Raw genomic sequence first — 18,136 nt, forward strand, 5'->3', positions numbered from 1 at the left:
TATGACCCTGTCCTCCATCTAAGACCTCCCAGATCTTGCCCAGTGTCCAGCTCCTGGCACTATCAACCCATCCAGTCAATAGTCACTAAAGCCCCACTGTGAACCTGGCCACCACCTGAGTAATTTGTGCAAGGAACACAGAGCCTATGATCTGGGTTATGATCTGGGTCCCTAGGAATCTTGTGCCAGCCAGATGTACAGAGCCATCTGTACAGAGCCATCCGGTCGGTGGGTAGCATTGATGTGACAGGGGAGCAGAGGAAACACTGGCATCCTTTCTTTCTGAGGCAGTCAGTGCTTGCCACGGGTTGATCTTCATTCTCGGTGAAGGAGCAGTGGGAGAGAAGGAGAGTGCCCTGGGATAAGAAGACTTGAATTCTAGTCTGAGGTTTACTACTTTCTGGTTGTGCAACTCTGAGTAATTCCTTCAGTCACACACGCCTCAGTTTCCTCCTTTGTGTAATGGGGCTCGAACACCTTCCTTGTAGGTTTGTGGTAACCATTGAAATGACATATGTCATGCCTTTAAAAACTGCTTAGAACTTGTTTTCTTCCCATAGGATGGTGTTTGTGTTTGTGTGTGTGTGCTGTGAATGTGTGTGTGAAGCCTTCTGTGCTGAGGGAGTGTTTGAGAAGACAAAGCTTTTACTTCCTCAAATATTTTCTTAGTATCCAATTTGCACTGTTGAAGGTTTAATTGAAAAAATTCAGTCTATGTCTTCAGGGGGAGGGGAGGAGATGCTCTTGGTGCATAATGGATGTGGGTGGGTACAATAAAGAGGGGATCTAGTTGTGTGTGTGTGTCCAGGAAACTCCCACTCTTTGCAATCCGTGCAGAGAGGAGGGTAGGTTTGTCAGACCTCTCCCTAGCCTCGGATGCTGTGGTGCCGTGGGTGCTACTCCTCCCCAGTCTTCAGGAACCGGGGAGCAGAGGTGGCGAAGGCCCCTTCCCCGCCCAGGGCCAACTGCCTCCTGCTAGCTGGTCGGGCGCCTTACCGAGTCAGACCACTGGGAGGCTGGGGGAGCCGGGTTGGGCGAGGAGTCGAGCGAGATGGGGGAGCTCTTATTTTGACAGGGGCCTCTCCCGGCTCTGGTATGAAGGCAGAAGGAGGCAGCCAGAGAGCCCCGATGCTTATTCAGGCTGGGGAGAGGAGCCGAGTGGAGGGGCGAGCGAGGCTCCGGCAGCGCAGGGGAGCCCGGGGAGGCGGCGGCGCGCGGCGGAGCCAGTGGCCGGACATGCCCCGGATCCGGGGCCGCTGCAGCACCGCCGCCGCCCGGAGCCAGCCGGCCGGACGCCCGCACGCCTGGGTCCCCTGGCGCCGCGCCGCCCGGGGGCTGCGACCTGGACCCTCGGCATCCGACCAACAATAAGCGCCTAGACAGCCCCCTCCCCACCCCGTGCCCGCCGTCCCCGCCGGTCTCGAGGAAAGTGAAAGGAGGAGGCGAAGGAAGGAAGGAAGGCAGGAAGGAAGGAAGGAAGGGAGGAGGAGGAGCAGGAGCAGCAGCAGCCGGAGCCCTGAGGTTTGGGCCGAGACCCCAGCCTGGAGCCCCGGCCCGGCGGTGCGCTAGCTCTCCCGCCGGTGCCGGCGCCCAGGACCATGCTCCCCGGTTGGGAGTCAGAAACCCCGGCAACCAGTGCCTCCCGGATACCTGCTCGCGGGCCGGGCTGGTATTGAGATCAAGGCGTCCAAGATCAAAAGGATCACCGCCTGCCCGCCTTCTCCGCGTCTCCACTGTCCTGCTGGAGGATCCCAGTCCACCCAACGACCCTGACCTGGTTATGGCGTCCAGCTCCGGCCTGGCGTGAGGACCCCCGACCGGTGCGAGGTGAGGGTTGGGTTGGGGCAGAGGGCTAAAGTCATGCCAGGCCAGCAGGAGCGCGCCAAGAGAGATCCAGTTAAAATTGGGGAGGGGAAGCGCAGTCTGATTGTCTCTTGCGTTCTAGCACGCACCCCTGGCTGTTTAGGAAGCGGGGGACTCCTCTAGGGTCATTAGAGGATATTCTTAGGTTCTCAACCAAACTGGCACTCTCGGAACACCGAAAGAAGGGCTTAGGGGCAGCCAGGGGACCCTACCACCTTAGCGCAGAGAACAAGGCCGGCCTTGGGCCAGCTGGAGCAGGGAACTCTGCCCTGGGGGCTTCTGGGAGATGTAGTCCCCCTCCCAGGCTCACTAACTCTGTGGGTCCCAGCACCCCTGCACTCCTCCCCTGACTCGTGGGAGCCTCCTGGAGGAGAAGGGTTGGGACAAGAGTGAGAGGTTGGGTCCGCTGCCCCCAGGCACTGCCTCTGTGCCATAGGAACCTGGAGGAGCCTCCTCTGCCCAGGATTCTGAGTGGTTATGGGCTTGGCTGGGGGTGGGGCAGCCACACAGTTCCTTGGAGGTTTCTCTGCACTCCAAGGGAAGGTGGCTCCTGCCTTGATCCAAAGAAGCTCCTTGGGAGGAGATATGAGGAAGAGAAGTAAGACTTAGGCCTGCTTGCATAGCTGAGGTGCCTAGGGCTGCTGGAATTCGGTTTCGGAAGATGCAGCGGTCCAGCCTTCGTTTTTGCCTCTTGGTGGCAGAGAAACAGAACATCCCTCAAAGTCTGGAAGTCCAGAGTGTGTCTCTCTGGAGCAATGAAGCAAGCATTAGCTTCTGTCTGTCTGTCCAGCTTCCTTCCTTCCGGGTTCCTCTGACACCCCCTTCTTCCCTCCTCCTTCTGTTCTGTGTGCTGCTTGGGCTGTGTGTCTTCATGTCTTGTCTGGGGGACCTCTGCTTTAGGAGAAGAAGTGTTGTTTCTGAGAGAGGGGGTCTTGGCGCGTGTCTGAGCCCTGGAAAGAGGGGTCTGTGGCCCCTTGATCTTTTGCTCCACCTCCCTCCCTCCCATTGAGCTGCTTGCTGTTCTGTTTCCCCCCGGGAATGTTGTCTGTACTGTAGCTGCCACACCACCACCAATGACAATACCTATACTTCCTTCTCCCCCTCTCCTCAGCCTCTCCAGGGGTCAGTCACTTCCCTGGGGCAGGAGTTCCTCTGCTGCTCCCCAGTGTGGGCTCGGCTGCCTTCTCTGGCCAAGACCATGATTTCATGGCTCCAAGGGAAGAGTGTGTTAAAAGTCAGCTCTCAGGGCCCACAGTTGGAAGCCTCAGGATAGAGTGAGTGTGGCAGAGGACGGTGAGAAGCAGGGAGGGAAGCAGGACTCTGGTACCAGGAAGGAAAACACTTTCCCTCAAGTAACCCACCTACCTGGTCCTGACCACCAGGGAGGGCTCTGGCTACTATGAAATCCCTATAGGGATTTCTTTGCTAAGCCGTGAAGCCATGTTGCTCATGGTTGGGATGGGGTGGAGGGCTCCCCATCTAGAGAAGGGCTGGCAGTTCCCAGAAATCGGGGGTTAAAGCATCAGTGCTAATTGGAGCTTAGTGATCTTGCTTGTTCAAAGTACACAGAGCATTCCTGACCCTGGTTAGCAAGTTCCTGGTACCTGGATTGGGCTGAAGCCTTAGGCAGGCGTGGTGGTGGTGGTGGTGGTGGTGGTGGTGGTGGTGGGTGTGTGCATGGAGGGTTCAGCTTCAACAACCATGCAGGCCAGGAGCCTGCCGGGCAGAGAGAGACCTAGTGGGTGGCAGAGTGGCAGTGTCGACTCAGCAAGGGCCAGAATGCCTGGCACCTGCTTTAAAGGAAACGTGCTACAAAGGGGGACTGACTCTCTTTGGCGGTGGGGCTGGGATGGTGCTCAGGCTCCAAGGAGACCTGGAGTGACTGAGGTAGGGGAGAAAGCACCAGCATTGCAGGCAGCAGAAGCTCCTGCTTATGTGCTTACCAGCCCCCCCCTCACACACACACAGCCTCTCCTCCACAGAACCTTAGATGAATTGCTGAGGGCACCCTCACCCTGCCTCTGGCGCTGCCTCAGGCTGAGGTTCTGTCCCAGCACCCTGGGGCAACTCGAGGGAGCCAGAATGTCTGTCCAGTCTTCTAGGGATCAAAGGCAGCCAGGTAGGGGGTGGGGGTGGGGGACTGATGTGGCCCTGATGCTATGTTTGCTTTCCCTGAGCTTCCCCATTGCTGATAATAAGGTACCTGAAGAACCCAGGCACCCAAGGATGACAGGAAAATGGCATCCCTTGCTTCCTTGTACCAAGGCCCTGGCACTGCCCGGGTGCTGACCTGGTAGGGGGAGGGGACGGAGGGGGATGGCACCGTGGGAAAGTGGGCAGCCGTGGGAGCAAAGCGGTACAGGCTGGGTGCCCCGGGCAGGGAGCCTCTGCCAGGCCCGCTCTCCCTGGGGTGGGGCTGACGATTCCAAGGACTGGCTCAACCTGTTGAACGCCTGGCTGCCATAGCTTGGCATCTGTGCCCCTGCTTGCCAGCCCCAACAGCTGCCCACCCATAGCCACACTGTGCACACCACCCCCAGGGATCTGAGGAAAGAGGCTCAGATTAGTTCAAGGATCTTGGTAGGGGCTTCTACCAGGGATTACAAAATTTTCCCTAATCTGGGCCTCTGAGTTTCAGCCCTGGGGCTACAGGGCTGGGTGGTCAGGGCCAGGAGCTCTGAGGGGCTAGGTGAAGAGGGCCACAGTCCTGAAGCTTCAGAGCTGCTTGGAGCATGTCACTTGGATGGGTGGCCCTGAAGGCAGCCTGGAGTTACAGCCTGGAATTTCCTGCCGGGTGCCAGGGCCAGGCCTCCAAAGCCCCACCCCCAGCCTTGCCTGACCTCCCCTCCCTCCTTCCCTCCTTCCCTCCCTCCCTCCCTCCCTCTGTCTACTTTCCCTGGAGGTTGGGGGAGGAGCAGTGAGGACATTCTTGCTACCAGGGAAAGGTGACTTCCTGGGTGTGGGGGTACTCATGGGAAACTATGAAGATGCCTAGGGAGATGTTCCCTTAGCCTGCCGTGCGTGTCGGGGGCAGTTGTCCCCCACTGTCGTTTGACCCTTACTAGCCAGGGAAGCATAGCCAAGGCACTCTTCTGGAGCGAAGGGATGGTCACCTTGTTCTGTGGGTAGGTAAAGGGGTGTGGTGGCTTCTTTCAGTCCTGAAGGGGAATGAAGGTTCCCTTTGCCTCCTCACTTTTCCTGCCAGTGGTGAAAGCCAGTGGAGGCCTTTCCTTTGCCCTCTGTCCAGCAGGCAGGGCCCTCCCCTCTTGGTATTAGGCTAGCTGCTGCTCTTAGCTTGGTAGCCTTTTCTGGGTCCCCTTCCCCACTGGCTGAACCATCTGTCTGGCACTTTCATCCTTGTTCTGGTAGGTCCAAGTTGGCCCATGTTCCCCTCCCCTGCGCTCCCCCTCCCCCAGCTTCAGGAATGGCCCTGAATCCAGCATTTCCAGCATTTCGAAACCAGGACTGTTTTGAAATCCTGAGCGCTTCCCCGCCGCCCCCATCTGAGTCCCCTCCCCACTCGCAGCAACTCTTCTAATCTGGCTTTAAGCTGTGCCTCACTTGAGGTACAACATTTGGGTCTGCGTGTTTGCACATGGACACAAACTGTACAACTCTGTATGCAGTGGCTCCGAGTGTGTCCCGGAGTAGGTGTGTCTGTGTCAGTAGTTCTGTGTGTCTGGCTGTCTCCTGAGCTCTCTTGGAGTTGACTCCGAATTTGCCACTCTCATGGGTCTTAAGGAAAGTTTGGGCTATTTTAGGAGGTGGCTTGAGAGTGTGTCTGCTTGTCTCTCACTTGTGTGTATCTAGGGGCTCTTTCTGAGGAGTGTGCTGGAGGTGTGTCTCTGATGTGTGCTTACGCTCTGCATCTGTTCTGCCTCCTCCTTCACCCTGGGAACATGTCTGGGGGGGTGTAGTCACAGGTCCCCTGCAGCTCCCTGGGACGTGGAGTCCTCTGCCCTTTGATAGGGAGGTTTCCTGGAGTGGGGCCCAAGCTTCTGGCAGCTCTGAGGCCTTGGAGAGAGAGTGGCGGAGTTGGGGAAATGCCGGGATGAGCTGTTGCCAGCGGTTGCTCCCTCTCTTTCTGTGGCCTTGTGTGCTCAGTGGCACCAGGCAACACTGTGTCCTGAGGGTGTAGTGATGGCTGGTAGAGGGGCCTAGGGATGAAAGGAACATGCTCCCTCCCCTGATGCAGTCACCTTCTTCAATGGAGACCTGGAACTGTCAGTCACAAATTACCTGGGAGTTTGGTAGTTGACTTCTCCACTTACAGTTCCTTAACAAAACAAGCTCAAAAAAAAAAAAAAAAGATATATATATATCTTTTTTTTTTTACTTGAGACAGGGTTTCTCTGTAGCCTTGGCCGTCCAGGACTCACTTTGTAGAACAGGTTTTCCTGGAACTCACAGAGGTCCCCCTGTCTCTGCCTCCCTGGGATTATAGGCCTGCACACTGCACCCAGCTCAAGCTCAAAATTTAATCCCAAGCAAAAGGCAAAGGGGGCCTGGAATGCAGGCCTTTGGGGTTGACCATCGCAGCCATGGTCCAGAAAGTGCTTACTGTTGTCTTGCCTCGTTCCCTCCCTACCAAGGGTGAGTTTCTGCATGAGGTGGGGACTATGAGTGTTTTGAGTTTTGTTTCTTCCGGCTAAAGCCTGAGTGTTAGTAGCTTATTTATGCTGGTTGGCGGTATATGGTCACTGGGAAGCTTTGATTCCTCACTAGGACTCAGTTTCCTATCTTAGGATCTCAGGCTGTAACCTAATGCTTTTCTGGAAGTCCATGCAAAGGCCAGTGAGGAGGAAGATGGGCAGGGGTTATCTGTATGAGTGAAGGGCCTGTGGAGGCAGCATCTGGAGGTGGGCATAGGATAGGCTTCCCGTTCGGCCTCTGATCCCCCAGTGCAGTGGGAGGAAAGGAGGCGTAGAGGCCCCTGTTGGTACAGGGCTCAGTGACCCAGCAGGGGGAGGGCCTTGGCAGGGAATTCTCAGTTTGTTTCTCAATCTCCGTCTCTGAGACAGGCACATGGGCACGGCACTGCAGACACCTTCGGGAACTGAGTCTAGAAAAGTCACCTAGATGGCGGGAGGGCAGGGTGCCGCGACTGGAACCGTGTGGAGGCAGCCTCTTCCTGGCGGGCATGTCATCATGCCCCCTGTCTATCCCTGGAGGCTGGGTGCAGTCACAGGTCCCCCTCTTAACAGCCCCATCTTGGCCCAAGGAGCAACACAGGCTGCAGAGGGTTAAGTCTGGTTGGCAGGGACACCCCCACCCCCCACCCCAGTGCAGCAAGAGAGAGAGAGGGAGGAGGGGTGGTTAGCAGCTTGCTCTAGTTGGCTTCTCTCCCAGAATTCTTCGGAAAAGAACTCCCCTTTGACCCCCAGTACAAACTGAGCCCAGCCACCAGCCTCCCTCCCTCCTGCTGTGGGAGCTTCACCCAGTGCCTGCTACTAAACTGCTGAACGTTCCTCACCCCAGGCCCGGGTGCTAGACCAGGTGCCCAGGATATTTTGTCTTTGGGGCACCAGGGTGGTAGCCAAGGCGACCACATAGGTGCATAGGAACATAAGCCCTTTCCCTGCCACAGGTTAACCTGGGGGTGACTGGTTTTGGAAGCTGGGATCCCTGGACCTCAGCCACCCCTCCCCCCAGGTCTTCAGGCCAGGTCGTGGGAGTCCTCCACCCCTCCCTCTCTCTGTAGGGCCAAGCTCTCAGGGAACTAACTCTGAGGTCTTCCAATGCCTTCTCCTTCCCGCTTCCAGGGCAGGGAGGGGGAGTGGTGCGGTGGGGCAGCTGGGTCAGGCCTGGCTCCTGGCCAGTCCACAGAAGTCAGGATTGGGTGTGTATATGTGTGTGTGAGCAACCCTGGGACTTCCTGGAGCTGTAGGTTGTCTGTAAGTTGTATGTGTTTCTGGCTGGGGGGTGGTGGGGGGAGCACATGGGAGGCTGGGGTTGGTGTTCTGGGAGGGTCAGGGACATAGATTGCTGGCCAGGGACTTTTAGCTGTGACCGTCTCTCCACAGGGAGCCCCCATCCCAGACCACACCCCTGAGCCTGAACCTGACACACATTATTCCAGGTGAGCGGGCCCATGTGCTTCTGTGCTGCTCTTTTGGCCTCCCCATCCTGTCTGCAGTGGCCGCGTCCTGGCTTAGCCTCCTGCTTGGCTTTTTCTCTGGAGCTAACTCCTCCTGGCTTTCTGCCCCTACTCCTTGCATTCCCCTCTGTCTCTGGGTGGGTAATGCTGCCGGAGTGGGTATGTGTGCCCTGGACGGGGAAATGGTTAACGCTTGGTACCACTGACAGGTCTAGGCCTTTTCCAAGCCTCATTCCCTGCTGGGAGGTGGGAGACTTTGAGCTCTGACCTGGGGCTGGGGGCTGGGGGGACAAGGTAGAATTTCTGGTCATCCCAATTACTTGTCTCCATTTCTTGGCTTTGGCTTCTACTGGTTGAGTCAAATCCAGGGTGCCCACTGGCCACGAGCCACCATTATAGTTCAGTTTCTGCTGCCCTGGCTCCATAGGCGTGCACACTCACCACACACACACACACACATACACACACACACACACACACACACACACACACACCCTCAGCTTCCCTCCTCCCTCCCTTCTTACTTAGCAACAACTCAAAATTCACAACAAACACTCCTGTGGGCTCCTGTCTGACTAGGCAAAGCCTGGGGAAGGGAAGCAGGGACCAGGAGGAGGTGCTTCTTTTTCCTGGACTGTCCTCTGGAGGGAGAGCGGCTAGCTCCTATCCCCCCACCCCCAACTTTCCCTGCTGGAGGCCACTATCCTCAGGGAGGAAGTGCCACTGCTTCCAATTCAGGCAATGAAAAAAGTGGGAAGCAATATGACAGGTGGATCGGAGTGGGGACTGGGACTCCAGCCTTCTAGGGGAAAGTCCCACTTGACCTTTGACTCCCACCTGGGGGCTGGAGGAGGAGGCAGCCTTCTTCCATAGCCTTGGGCATCTTGGCAGGAGCCTGTGCTAAAGCCCTAGAAACTTGCCTTAAGACTTTGCTGACTGGTTAGGGACCTGGAGAGGTGAGGAGGTAACGGACTGGTGGTGGGTGGAGTTTGAGAGGCCCGAGAACTTTGCTCTCTGAGAGCTGGGCCTGGCTCAGCAGGGCACCTGTGCAAAGGCCACAGGGTTCAGGGCTCTCTTTGATCTCTTCCCCAGGGAGGAACTGTGGCCTTTAGTGTAGGACCCAGTACCCATCAGGCCAAAAGGGAGGGTGGAAGGGTGCCTGGGATGAAGCCCAGGCCCAAACACACCTTCTGTGAGGACCTGACAGCATGTTACACCTAGCTGCACAGTGCCATGGCTAGGAACCCAATTGCTGGAGTTCCACTCCTTGGCGTGTAATGGTGGGCTCTATATCTTGGGCAAGCTACTTAACTCTTCCCACTTTCAAAGAGGGAATAATGAAAGGGATTTCTAAGCCAGGCACAGGAATTCCAGCAATGGAGAGGTAATAGCTAGTCTCAAATAGACAGACAGACCAGCAAACTGCAAATACCCCAAGAATATAAAAATAAAGTATTTTCCAAGGCTGACGATAGTAGTAGGAGCCTGCCTGTAGTTCTAGCTGTTTAGTGGCTGAGGGAAGGTCTCCTGTCCTCAGGAATTCAGGGCCAACCTAAGTAGGCAGCAAGACCTTATCTCAAAAAATAAGAAGCCGGGTGTCACACGCCTTTAATCCCAGCAGAGGCAGGCCTATCTTTGTGAGTTCTAGGCCAGCCTGGTCTACAAAGTAAGTCCAAGACAGCCAGGGATACACAGAGCAACCCTGTCTCTAAAAACAAACAATAAATGATAAGAAAAGGCTAGATTAGGGATGTAGTTCCGTCAGTAGAATTCTTGCTTATTACGTGCAAAGCTCCAGGTTTGAACCTAGGACAACATAAGCTAGGATAAACAGGTGTAGAAGTACATGCCTATAGACCCAGCACTCAGAAGGTAGAAACAGGAAGATCTTGAGTTCAAGGCCACTTTGGGCTGCACGGAAAGGAAGTCTAGCCTGGGATTTAGGAGACCCTGAGAAAAGCTGAGCATGTTAGTGCATACTTACACTCCTAAGCAGAGATAGGCAGGAAGGTTGCTGCAAATTTGAGGCCAGCATGCTCTTCCTAGTGAGAGCCTATCTCAATAACAAGAAAAAATTTTAGATAGTGATGTAGTTTGAGACTCAAGACCCTGGGTTCCAGCCCCAGAACTGAAAAAGAAAGAAAGGAAGAAAGAAACCGAACTTTTTATAGAGTTTTTCTGAGGATTAAATTAGGTAAGCCACGTAATTTGGGCAAATATTGGATAGAAATTAGAGATGCCTGTTTTTATCATTATCTTGAGCTCCTTGTAGGACCCTTCTCCTGGGGCTTTGGCCTAAGGGAGACTCGTAGAGGGACAGAGTTTAGGGCTTGGAGCAAGATCCCATCCAGCACTTCAGACTCAGATGCTAATGCTCTTCCAGAACCACCTTTTTGCTTTTGTATTTGGAGGCAGGAGCTTACTATGTAGACCAGGCTGGCCTTGAACTCACAGAGCTCTCTGTGTCTGTGGTCTGAGACTGAAGTCATGAGCTACCACAGCTGGCAAGACTCACCTTGTTGCCTCAGTTTTCCCACTGTTGGTGGCTGATACTGTGATTGTAAGTTTTGTAGTTGCCCTGGACCTGGAGAAGAACTTCGGTTTCCAAGGGCTCCCTCTCCTTATGGCCTGCTCTTGCATTTCGGGCCCAGCCCTACTCCCTCCCCAAGTGCTGTTTGCTTGCTTTAGTTTTGGAGTCCCTCCTACCATCCAACCCCTGCTGCTCTGTTCTGTCACCAGACTGGAGGAGACACACTGTCCTTAAATGACTTTAGATGGCCTCCTTCTTTCCTTCCTGGTCTGGGAGTCAGGGACCTTCCTTGGGGAGAAATGTGGCAGTGTGGAGCTTGAGGTGGATGGCACTGGTTAGGCCTGCCTCTGGTCTTAGGGTTCCTTCTTGAACATTTTCTGAATATGGAAGGGCAGTGCCTGGGAGATGAAGTGAACATGCCAGTGGTTCACAGTTAGGCAGGGAAGGCTGTCCTCAAGTCCAGAAGGAGAGAGTAGGGGCATGGTAGCACCCCTGGTCTCCAAGGAGGTACCCCTGGAATCCTTCCCTAACAATGCTGGAGAAAGTTCTGGGTGCCTCAGGGTAGGGGAGAATGTGAATATTGGTTGTGTTGAATGTGTTGTCAGGACTCTCAAAGGTCCTGAGCTAGGACTGCGATGGTGAGATGGAGCCTAGGAATGGTGAAGAGCCGTGGAAGAGATGGCAGGGCTGGGTTGCCCGCAGAAGAAAGAATCTACGCAGACAGGTGGCTAGGATCTTCTGGGGATTAAGGAATGGGAGCCCTGGAATAATAGGACTCCTGGGTCTGCTTGGCTACCGGGTACTGTCTATGGCCTTGGACTAGGAGAGATGGTCTAGAGTCTCATGCCGTCCTGCCCACCTCCTTCTGGGACCTCGAGGATTCCCCTTCTCTATGGGGTTGGGAGGTGAGGACTTCTCTGCCTGTGCCATCGTGTTTAACTGTTGAGCTGGCCATGTCTCCTGTGGCCAGCCTCTGGGCCTGTTCCTTGGGCAGGCTGGGGCTATTTTTGGGATCGGGCTGGGGCTCTGGGGCTGGTTTCAGATGTTCCAACGTGAACAGGAGAAAATGGGAACAGATGGCCGGAGGGTTCTGATCAGTGGGTCCTGCTGGGAACAGGTTTATTTTTAGGACCTTGTTAACCCTTTTGAGACTTGTGGGGCCACCCGACGAGGTATTGCCCTTTCTGATTAAGAAGAGAACAGGACTTCCTCCTTGGGCCTTCTGTCCTCTAGAAGTGCTTATCAGTCTCCCTTTCTCTCTGAGACCCTCTCTCTACTCTTTAAAGAGAACCATGTCAGGCAAGGCAGTAAATTCACCCATACTTCCTCCCAGCTCAGTCAAAAGGGTCAGTCTGGAGGGGATTCGGGTCACTGGAAGGAAAGTCCCCCTTCACTTACCTCCTAGGTAAGACCCGAGGCTATGCTCTGGAGGAAGTTGAGGATCTCAGGGGCATATTAACGGAGGGAACAAGCTTCCAGGGCACAGAGAAGGCCACGTCTCTGGGTAACACTAGTCTGATGCCCATAGGCCCTGCTTGCCTGAATACTCAAAAGGCAGGAAGGTGCTTCTCCTTACCAGCGTACCTTCGTGACATGCCACATTCTTGGGTGCTATGTTGGGAAAGAGATTGCCCAAGGGACTTTGTTGAGGGCCAATGTGTCATAGACATTTTTAGGTAGTTTCTGCTAATTACCTCATGTTGTATTTTGCCTGTGAGTAAACTGAGGCTCAGCGGGATGAAGACATGGACACAGTTCTGCAGTTTAGAAGCAGCATGATGGGGCTGGCATTCTGTCTGCTCAACTACAGAGCTGATTCTCATTCTGTTGTAACCCCATGTGCGCCAGGATCCCAACCCTGGGCAAGGGTTCAATGCTACAGTAGGGCAGGCATCACACCTTCTCAGGGGGAAGGTTTATGGGATGGATGTGGGAAAGGAGGCCTTGGGGCAGAGGACCCTGTCCGTCACTGCTTTCACAATCCTGTAAGCCCTTCTTGCCTGAGGGTGCCAGGACTGACACTAGAAACCCAGTTTGGCCTTCCTGTCTGCCCTGCAGGAGGATCACAGGCATACATCCTGTCTCATCACCCCACCCCCACTAGCCCTGGCCCACAAGCCCCTGCTTCCTGGAGGGTCATGGCTGTCTGCATGTCAACATGGAGAGCTAGATGGCTACCCAGGTGCTGCTGGTGCCAAAATCTTGGGCCAGGCAGGCACGGCAAGCGATAGAGGATGTGTCTGCCTCTAGCAGTACCTGGGGGAGAGAGCAGAGTATGGCAGGCAGGCTTTGGGCGAGGTCCCACCCGTGGTGTGCTGGCTGTGCCAGCCGCCTGCCCGCACTCCACTCTTCCCACAATGGCCCCATTGTTCCCAGTAGCCAGGCAGTTTGGAGGAGGTTCCTCGGCCACCCATTCCCCCCTAAATAGGGGCCAGATTAACCCCTTGGGAGACTCAGACCAGGTGAAGGCCCCCAGGAAGCTGTCTGGCTCTTTTTCTCCCCCTTTTGTAGGAAGGCTGACTTGAGAAGGCACTTTCCTACCCACGTGCACACGGCAACAGGCCACCTCCTGAAATTGGGGTCTCCCATTAGGGAGAGGTGGCATCTAGACCCTCCCCCACCGCCACTATGGTACAGGTGCCAGGGGGCAGGAAGTGCCAGTGGGGTGGCAGTGGAGTCCAGATATATTTGGGCGGTGGGGCTAATTCCAGCCACTACCGTCTGCTCTACTGGCTCCTGCAGTCCTTTCCTTCCTGTGAAACCAGAGCTGGGTTGGGCCTAGCTCAGGATTTCGGTGGATTTAAAGAGGCAGCCCATCTCTCTCTGCCAGCCTGGCTTCCTCTCCCCCTCCCCAGGTAGAGTCTGAGGAAGAGAGGCCTGGAGGCCTTTGAGCACCTCCTTTGCCCTGGGCTAACCCCTGGCCCTGGCCTCAGGCAGGGTGCTAGGCATTTGGCACTCCTCTCTCCCAGAGCCTTGGGCGGGTGGGGTGGGCGGGGGTGGGCTGTGGTTTCCTGTGTTGGCTGTTTGTGCCTGGCCCAGAGTGCCCGCTGCCTGCCTGGGCTTCCTGCCCTGTCTTGTTTCCTAGTACCCCCCCACCCCTCCCCACCCCTCTCCCTAGGGGGAGGGAGAAGCTAGGGTTTGGGCAGCGGTCTTTTGGGGGCACCCTACTGCAGGGGCATGATTGCTTTCTGAGGTCTGTTCTCACTGGTAATGGCTAAAAGAGCCAAAAGAAGTGAGGTGAGCTTAGGCCTGTTCCACAATGCCGTTTGTCCCCACAGGCCCCAGAGGGACCATGGTCCACAAAGAGTAGAACTGACCTCTCACAGGCACTGTGTTCAAAGAGTCGGATCAGCAGGCTTCATGGTCCTGCAGGGTTAGGATTGTCTGACCTTACCCTGGGGCTATAGGTGGGGCGGGCTGGAAACTCCTAGGTAAAACCTCCCAAGCAAAACTGGTTTATTTGCATGGACTCCTGGGAGGGGAGGTGTTGCTAGGAACCAGGGCCAGGGGACCCCCCAACCCCCAAGCCTGGAAGTCCCCATCTAGAGGGTCCCCACTTGAGGTAGACTCTGAATCCCTGACCTCCCCACTGGGCTGAGTTACCACCTCAAGGAGAGAAGCAACTTGAGTGCTAAAAGAGAGCTGAGGACCAGGGGAGGGAGTCCTGACCCCAGAAGAAAGGGCAATTGGGACTTTATCTTGGGAGCTGAATCTCCCAATGTTGGCCAGAAGCCAAAGACCCTGTCCCCATGTAACACATGTTTTCCCTCCTGAAAGGTTCTGCTCGCTGTATGGGGGGGAGGGTGAGGGCCCTCCAAAGCATTGTTTACTGCCCCTTTGTTTTCGATTTTCTTGGTCTTGCTGAGATTGTAGGCAGGTAGGTCCTCTGATTTTATTTGTTCTGCTGATGACATCACTGGCCCTGAAGTAAAATGTATTTTGGTTGTTGTTGTTATTGTTGTGGTTGTGTGTGTATGATAGCATCTCTATACGTAGCCTTAGATAGCTTGGAATCTGCTGTGTAGCCTAGGATAGCTTTGAAATCACAAAGCTGGCCTGTTTCTGCTCCCAGGGTGAAGGGATTGGAGGTGTAAGCCATCACACCCAGGCGGCAGAAAGATTTACTTTGTAGCGAGAGTCTTGCTCTGGAACTCACTGTGTAGCTTGTCCCACAGAAATCTTCCTGTCTCAGCTCCCTGAGTGCTGAGCCTGTAGGCCTGAGCCGCAAAGCCTAGTTTCCTTGAGATGGTTGTGAGCAGGGCAGAGAGGCTAGTGGGCTGGCTGGTTTAGTCAAGCCAACTCCCAAACATGGAAACAGGCAGATTGCCTGGGGATACGAATGCCTGCCTGACCAGGGGACAGTTCTGTTGAAAGAGGCTTATAGAAAACACTGGAGCTCTGACCATGGAGCCCTCCTTGTCTCGCTCCTCCAACTGGGACTGTTCTCACCAACCCTTACTCTGTGGCCTACCCTTATTTTACAGGGGAGGCAAGTGGTCCCCACTTCAGGCTTTTTGTTAGAGAAGCTCAGTAAGTACCCCAAGCTGGCCTGGGTCCTGCCTTGGCCTCCCCAGGGCTGGGATCACAGACCTGTACCTATTTGGCCTGGTTTCTTTGTCTCGGCTTCTTTGCTCCAGGCACATTCTCATGGGTTTGCTCCTGGCCTTCAGCTCAGGTGACTTGCACCTGCTCCCTGTTTGTGAGCACGGGTAGCCCTGCCCCGTTCTAAGAGCCCCACGTTCCCAAAGCCCCAGGCCTTCCTGATGGGCGACATCTCCAGGGGCTTCAGGTCTGGTGCCAGGGCAGCCCCTTAGTCACTTAGGCCTCAAAAGCCCTGCCCCCCACCAGCCCCGACTCCCAGGGCTGCCCTTTTCAGGAGCGGTCTGGGTGGAGTGTGGAGGAAGAGGGGTCTTTGGGAGCTGGGACCAACTCCTGAAGGCCAGCCGGGGAGATGTAAGATGGCTAAGTCCTGAGCCATCTGTGCTTGACTCGGCTCGCCCGGCTCGCCTGGCTCGCCTCGGCAGCTGGGCGGGAGCTGGAGGTGGAGTCCTGGGGGGCACTTTTCAGATTCACCGGGGCTGATTTCCTAGCTAAGCCCCTCCCTGGATTATTATAGGTCCCCCTCCCTCTGTGTGATAGCTTTTTGAGGAAGGTGTTAAGGCAAAAATCTTGCTAGTTGAGGGTGATCTGGAACTCACTTGTAGCTCAGGTTAGGCTCGAACTCCATATCCTCCTGTCTTAGCCTCCCAAGTGCTAGGATTACAGCTGTGAGTCACTGGGCCAAGGCTAGGTCTCTGGTGTTTGAGACCCTCAACAGGAAGTAGTAGAAGGCCTTTGCCCTGCCCGTCTCCCCCCCCCCCCCCCGTCCCCCCAACGGGTGATAAGCCCCCAGGACTCAAATGTAAAAAGCCTACCAATTTGATTTAGGCTCAGACAAACAGTCACGGTTCCAAGGTAGTCCCTGGAATGGGGGTCCTGGGTCATCCACATTGTCATGTGACACCCCCCCCCCACACACACCCAGGGGACACAACTTTCTTTTTCAGACCTCAGTTCCTCAACCAGGGACAAGGGTGGGAGCTTAAGGAGCACATCCTCCATTGACCAGGCCTCCCCCCCTCCCCCCCCCCCCTGACTCCTGCCTCTGCTCTCCTCTGGTTGTGTTGCAGGAGGGGCGGGGGTGGCTGCTGCAAGCCAGGCTCTGGACTTTGGAACCTTCTTTTCCAGAGACAGAGTTGGAGTGGGGAAGGCCAATGTTGTACAGGGCTTGAGGTTAGAGGCCCACAGTGTACCTGGTATCCCCCGTGCCATTATCTGGAGGTTCCAGCCCAGCTCCCAGCAGCTGAGCAGGGAGCGGGAGGGTGCTCGGGTGTGTCTAGCTGGACCTGTCACGGGAAGACGCTCTAGGGCCCAAGACTCCTCCCCTTTCCTCCCCCACCTTTTACCGGGATCGCTGCTGGGGGCGGGGAAAGGGGACAGAGCAGGGGGTGGTTGGGTGAGGCGTCTGTGTTTGTGTAAGTCAGCTTGTTGCCGTATCCATGGCCCTCTGTGCATTCTTTGTGACTGTCGGGCTCAACTTTCTATGGCTCCCCTGTGTCTGGGTCTCAGTCTTCACATCTGCTCAATGAGTCCGCCGGCTCTCCCTCCGCTGGGCGGCCAGGGTGTCCGTGAGCCCCGGGCTGCCCGACAGCTGTCGCTGGCTCGCACTGCCCAGTCCCTTGGGCACACCTCTGTCATCTGGCCGTGAGCGTCTCTAGTTTCCTGGGCTCCGTGCGTGTCTTTGTCTCCCTGTCCACGTGTGAGCTGTAAGTGTGCGTGTGAGTCAGAGTTCGGGTGCTTGTGGGTGTCTTAAGTCCCAGCTCCGTGCGCCCAGACTGCCCGGCCGGCTAGTACCCAGTCAGTCCCTGGAGGACTTGTCCATGGGTCTGTCCGCGCGCCCTCCAGTGGGCCCGGGAGATCCACACTGCAGCCCTGTCCGCCTTCCTCACCCTCGCTCGCTGCCTCGCTGGCTCTCTCACTCCTCGCTCGCTCTGTCTCTACACTCCAGCTCTGCCGAAGGGGGCGGGGTGGGGGTGCAAGGGAGGGGGGAGGGGAGGCTCCTGCATTCTTGCGGTCGGGGAGGAATCTGAGCCAGCGTTACTGGTCTCCAGAAGAGCCCAGCTGCAGCCCCGGGGCCCCGCCAGGCCTCTTGCTGCCCGCCCGGGCCTGCCGGGATGGGCATGGGCTAGGCCTGGAGCTGGGGGCGGGGCAGGGCAGTGCCCCCACCCCGGCCCCTGGGAGGCTGCAGCGCCCGGGGACAGGGCGCAGTGCTGGGGCGGGGCATGAGGGATTCCCGAATCCTGGGTGAGGGGCGTGTCTAGGAGCGGGAGTCCCCCAGTGGGCTAGAGCAGACCTCGCTACCACCCCAAGCGTCACTTTTGCGACCTAGCCTATTAGTGAATTCTGACTCTGCAGCCCTTGGGGGGGGGGGGGGTTAGGGTGGGGGGCCTGCTAGATACTGCAGGCTCCCTGAGGACAAGGTGTGGGAGGGATGGGGACTGGACTGGTCTTTAGGATCGAGAAATCTTCTCTTTCCAACCCTACCCTACCCTATCCAGTTCCTTAGTCCCGGGGCTTTGGGATCTCCCTGTCCTTCATACACCCCTCCCGAAGTCACAAGTTTTCTCTTTGGGGCTTGTTGCTGCAGTCCCTGCTCCAGTACCGAGTACCCGGCTGGGCCCTGGGCACGCACAGGGGCCGTAGCCCCACTGTGTGTGGGAGCCATGAGGATCCTGGCTAACAAGACAAGGTGTGTGGGTGTCACGGAGGGTGGGATACGTGTGTATGGAGAGCGGGGAAGGGAAGGGCCCGTGGTGATGGGGCCGAGCTCTGGAGTTTTGCCTGTTTGGAGAGGTGCCCCTTGGGCACCTGGCTTCCTGGCCACCAGTGGGCTGAAGGGAGGTAGAGTGGGAATGCCTGGCCCTAGGCAGGAGCTGGCAGCCAGCCTTAGTGCCTGGGCCCAGGGGGCAGAGGAGACTGGCAGCTAGCTTTGCCTGCTGCTTCTGGTCCCTTCTACTTCTTCCCTCCTGAAACCTTTAGAACAGACCCCTACCCACTAGTGTTGGTATGACAGCCCCCTCTAGCCTCAGTCTGGTTGGGGGTAGAAG

At 56.3% G+C, this 18,136-nt stretch overlaps 1 protein-coding gene across 5 annotated transcripts in view; it reads left to right on the forward strand.

The window, feature by feature from the left end:
• The first annotated feature begins 807 nt into the window (after nucleotides 1-807).
• Bcl9l (BCL9 like) overlaps nucleotides 808-18,136 on the forward strand; it is a 30,094-nt gene continuing 12,765 nt past the window's right edge. Inside the window, exons 1-3 of one of the 5 annotated variants that reach the window (XM_021637941.2) lie at nucleotides 808-1,827; nucleotides 7,887-7,942; nucleotides 17,677-17,778. In XM_021637941.2, the coding sequence (XP_021493616.1) occupies nucleotides 17,753-17,778 (26 nt within the window). In that variant the 5' untranslated portion in view covers nucleotides 808-1,827; nucleotides 7,887-7,942; nucleotides 17,677-17,752. Of the gene's footprint in view, nucleotides 1,828-7,886; nucleotides 7,943-16,469; nucleotides 16,796-17,676; nucleotides 17,779-18,136 lie in introns of those variants that run through there. The other 4 variants (XM_060372509.1, XM_021637945.2, XM_021637944.2 and 1 more) reach the window with 4 other exon arrangements.

Source organism: Meriones unguiculatus, chromosome 1, assembly GCF_030254825.1.
Source record: "Meriones unguiculatus strain TT.TT164.6M chromosome 1, Bangor_MerUng_6.1, whole genome shotgun sequence".
In the NCBI taxonomy this organism is placed as follows: Eukaryota; Metazoa; Chordata; class Mammalia; order Rodentia; family Muridae; genus Meriones; species Meriones unguiculatus.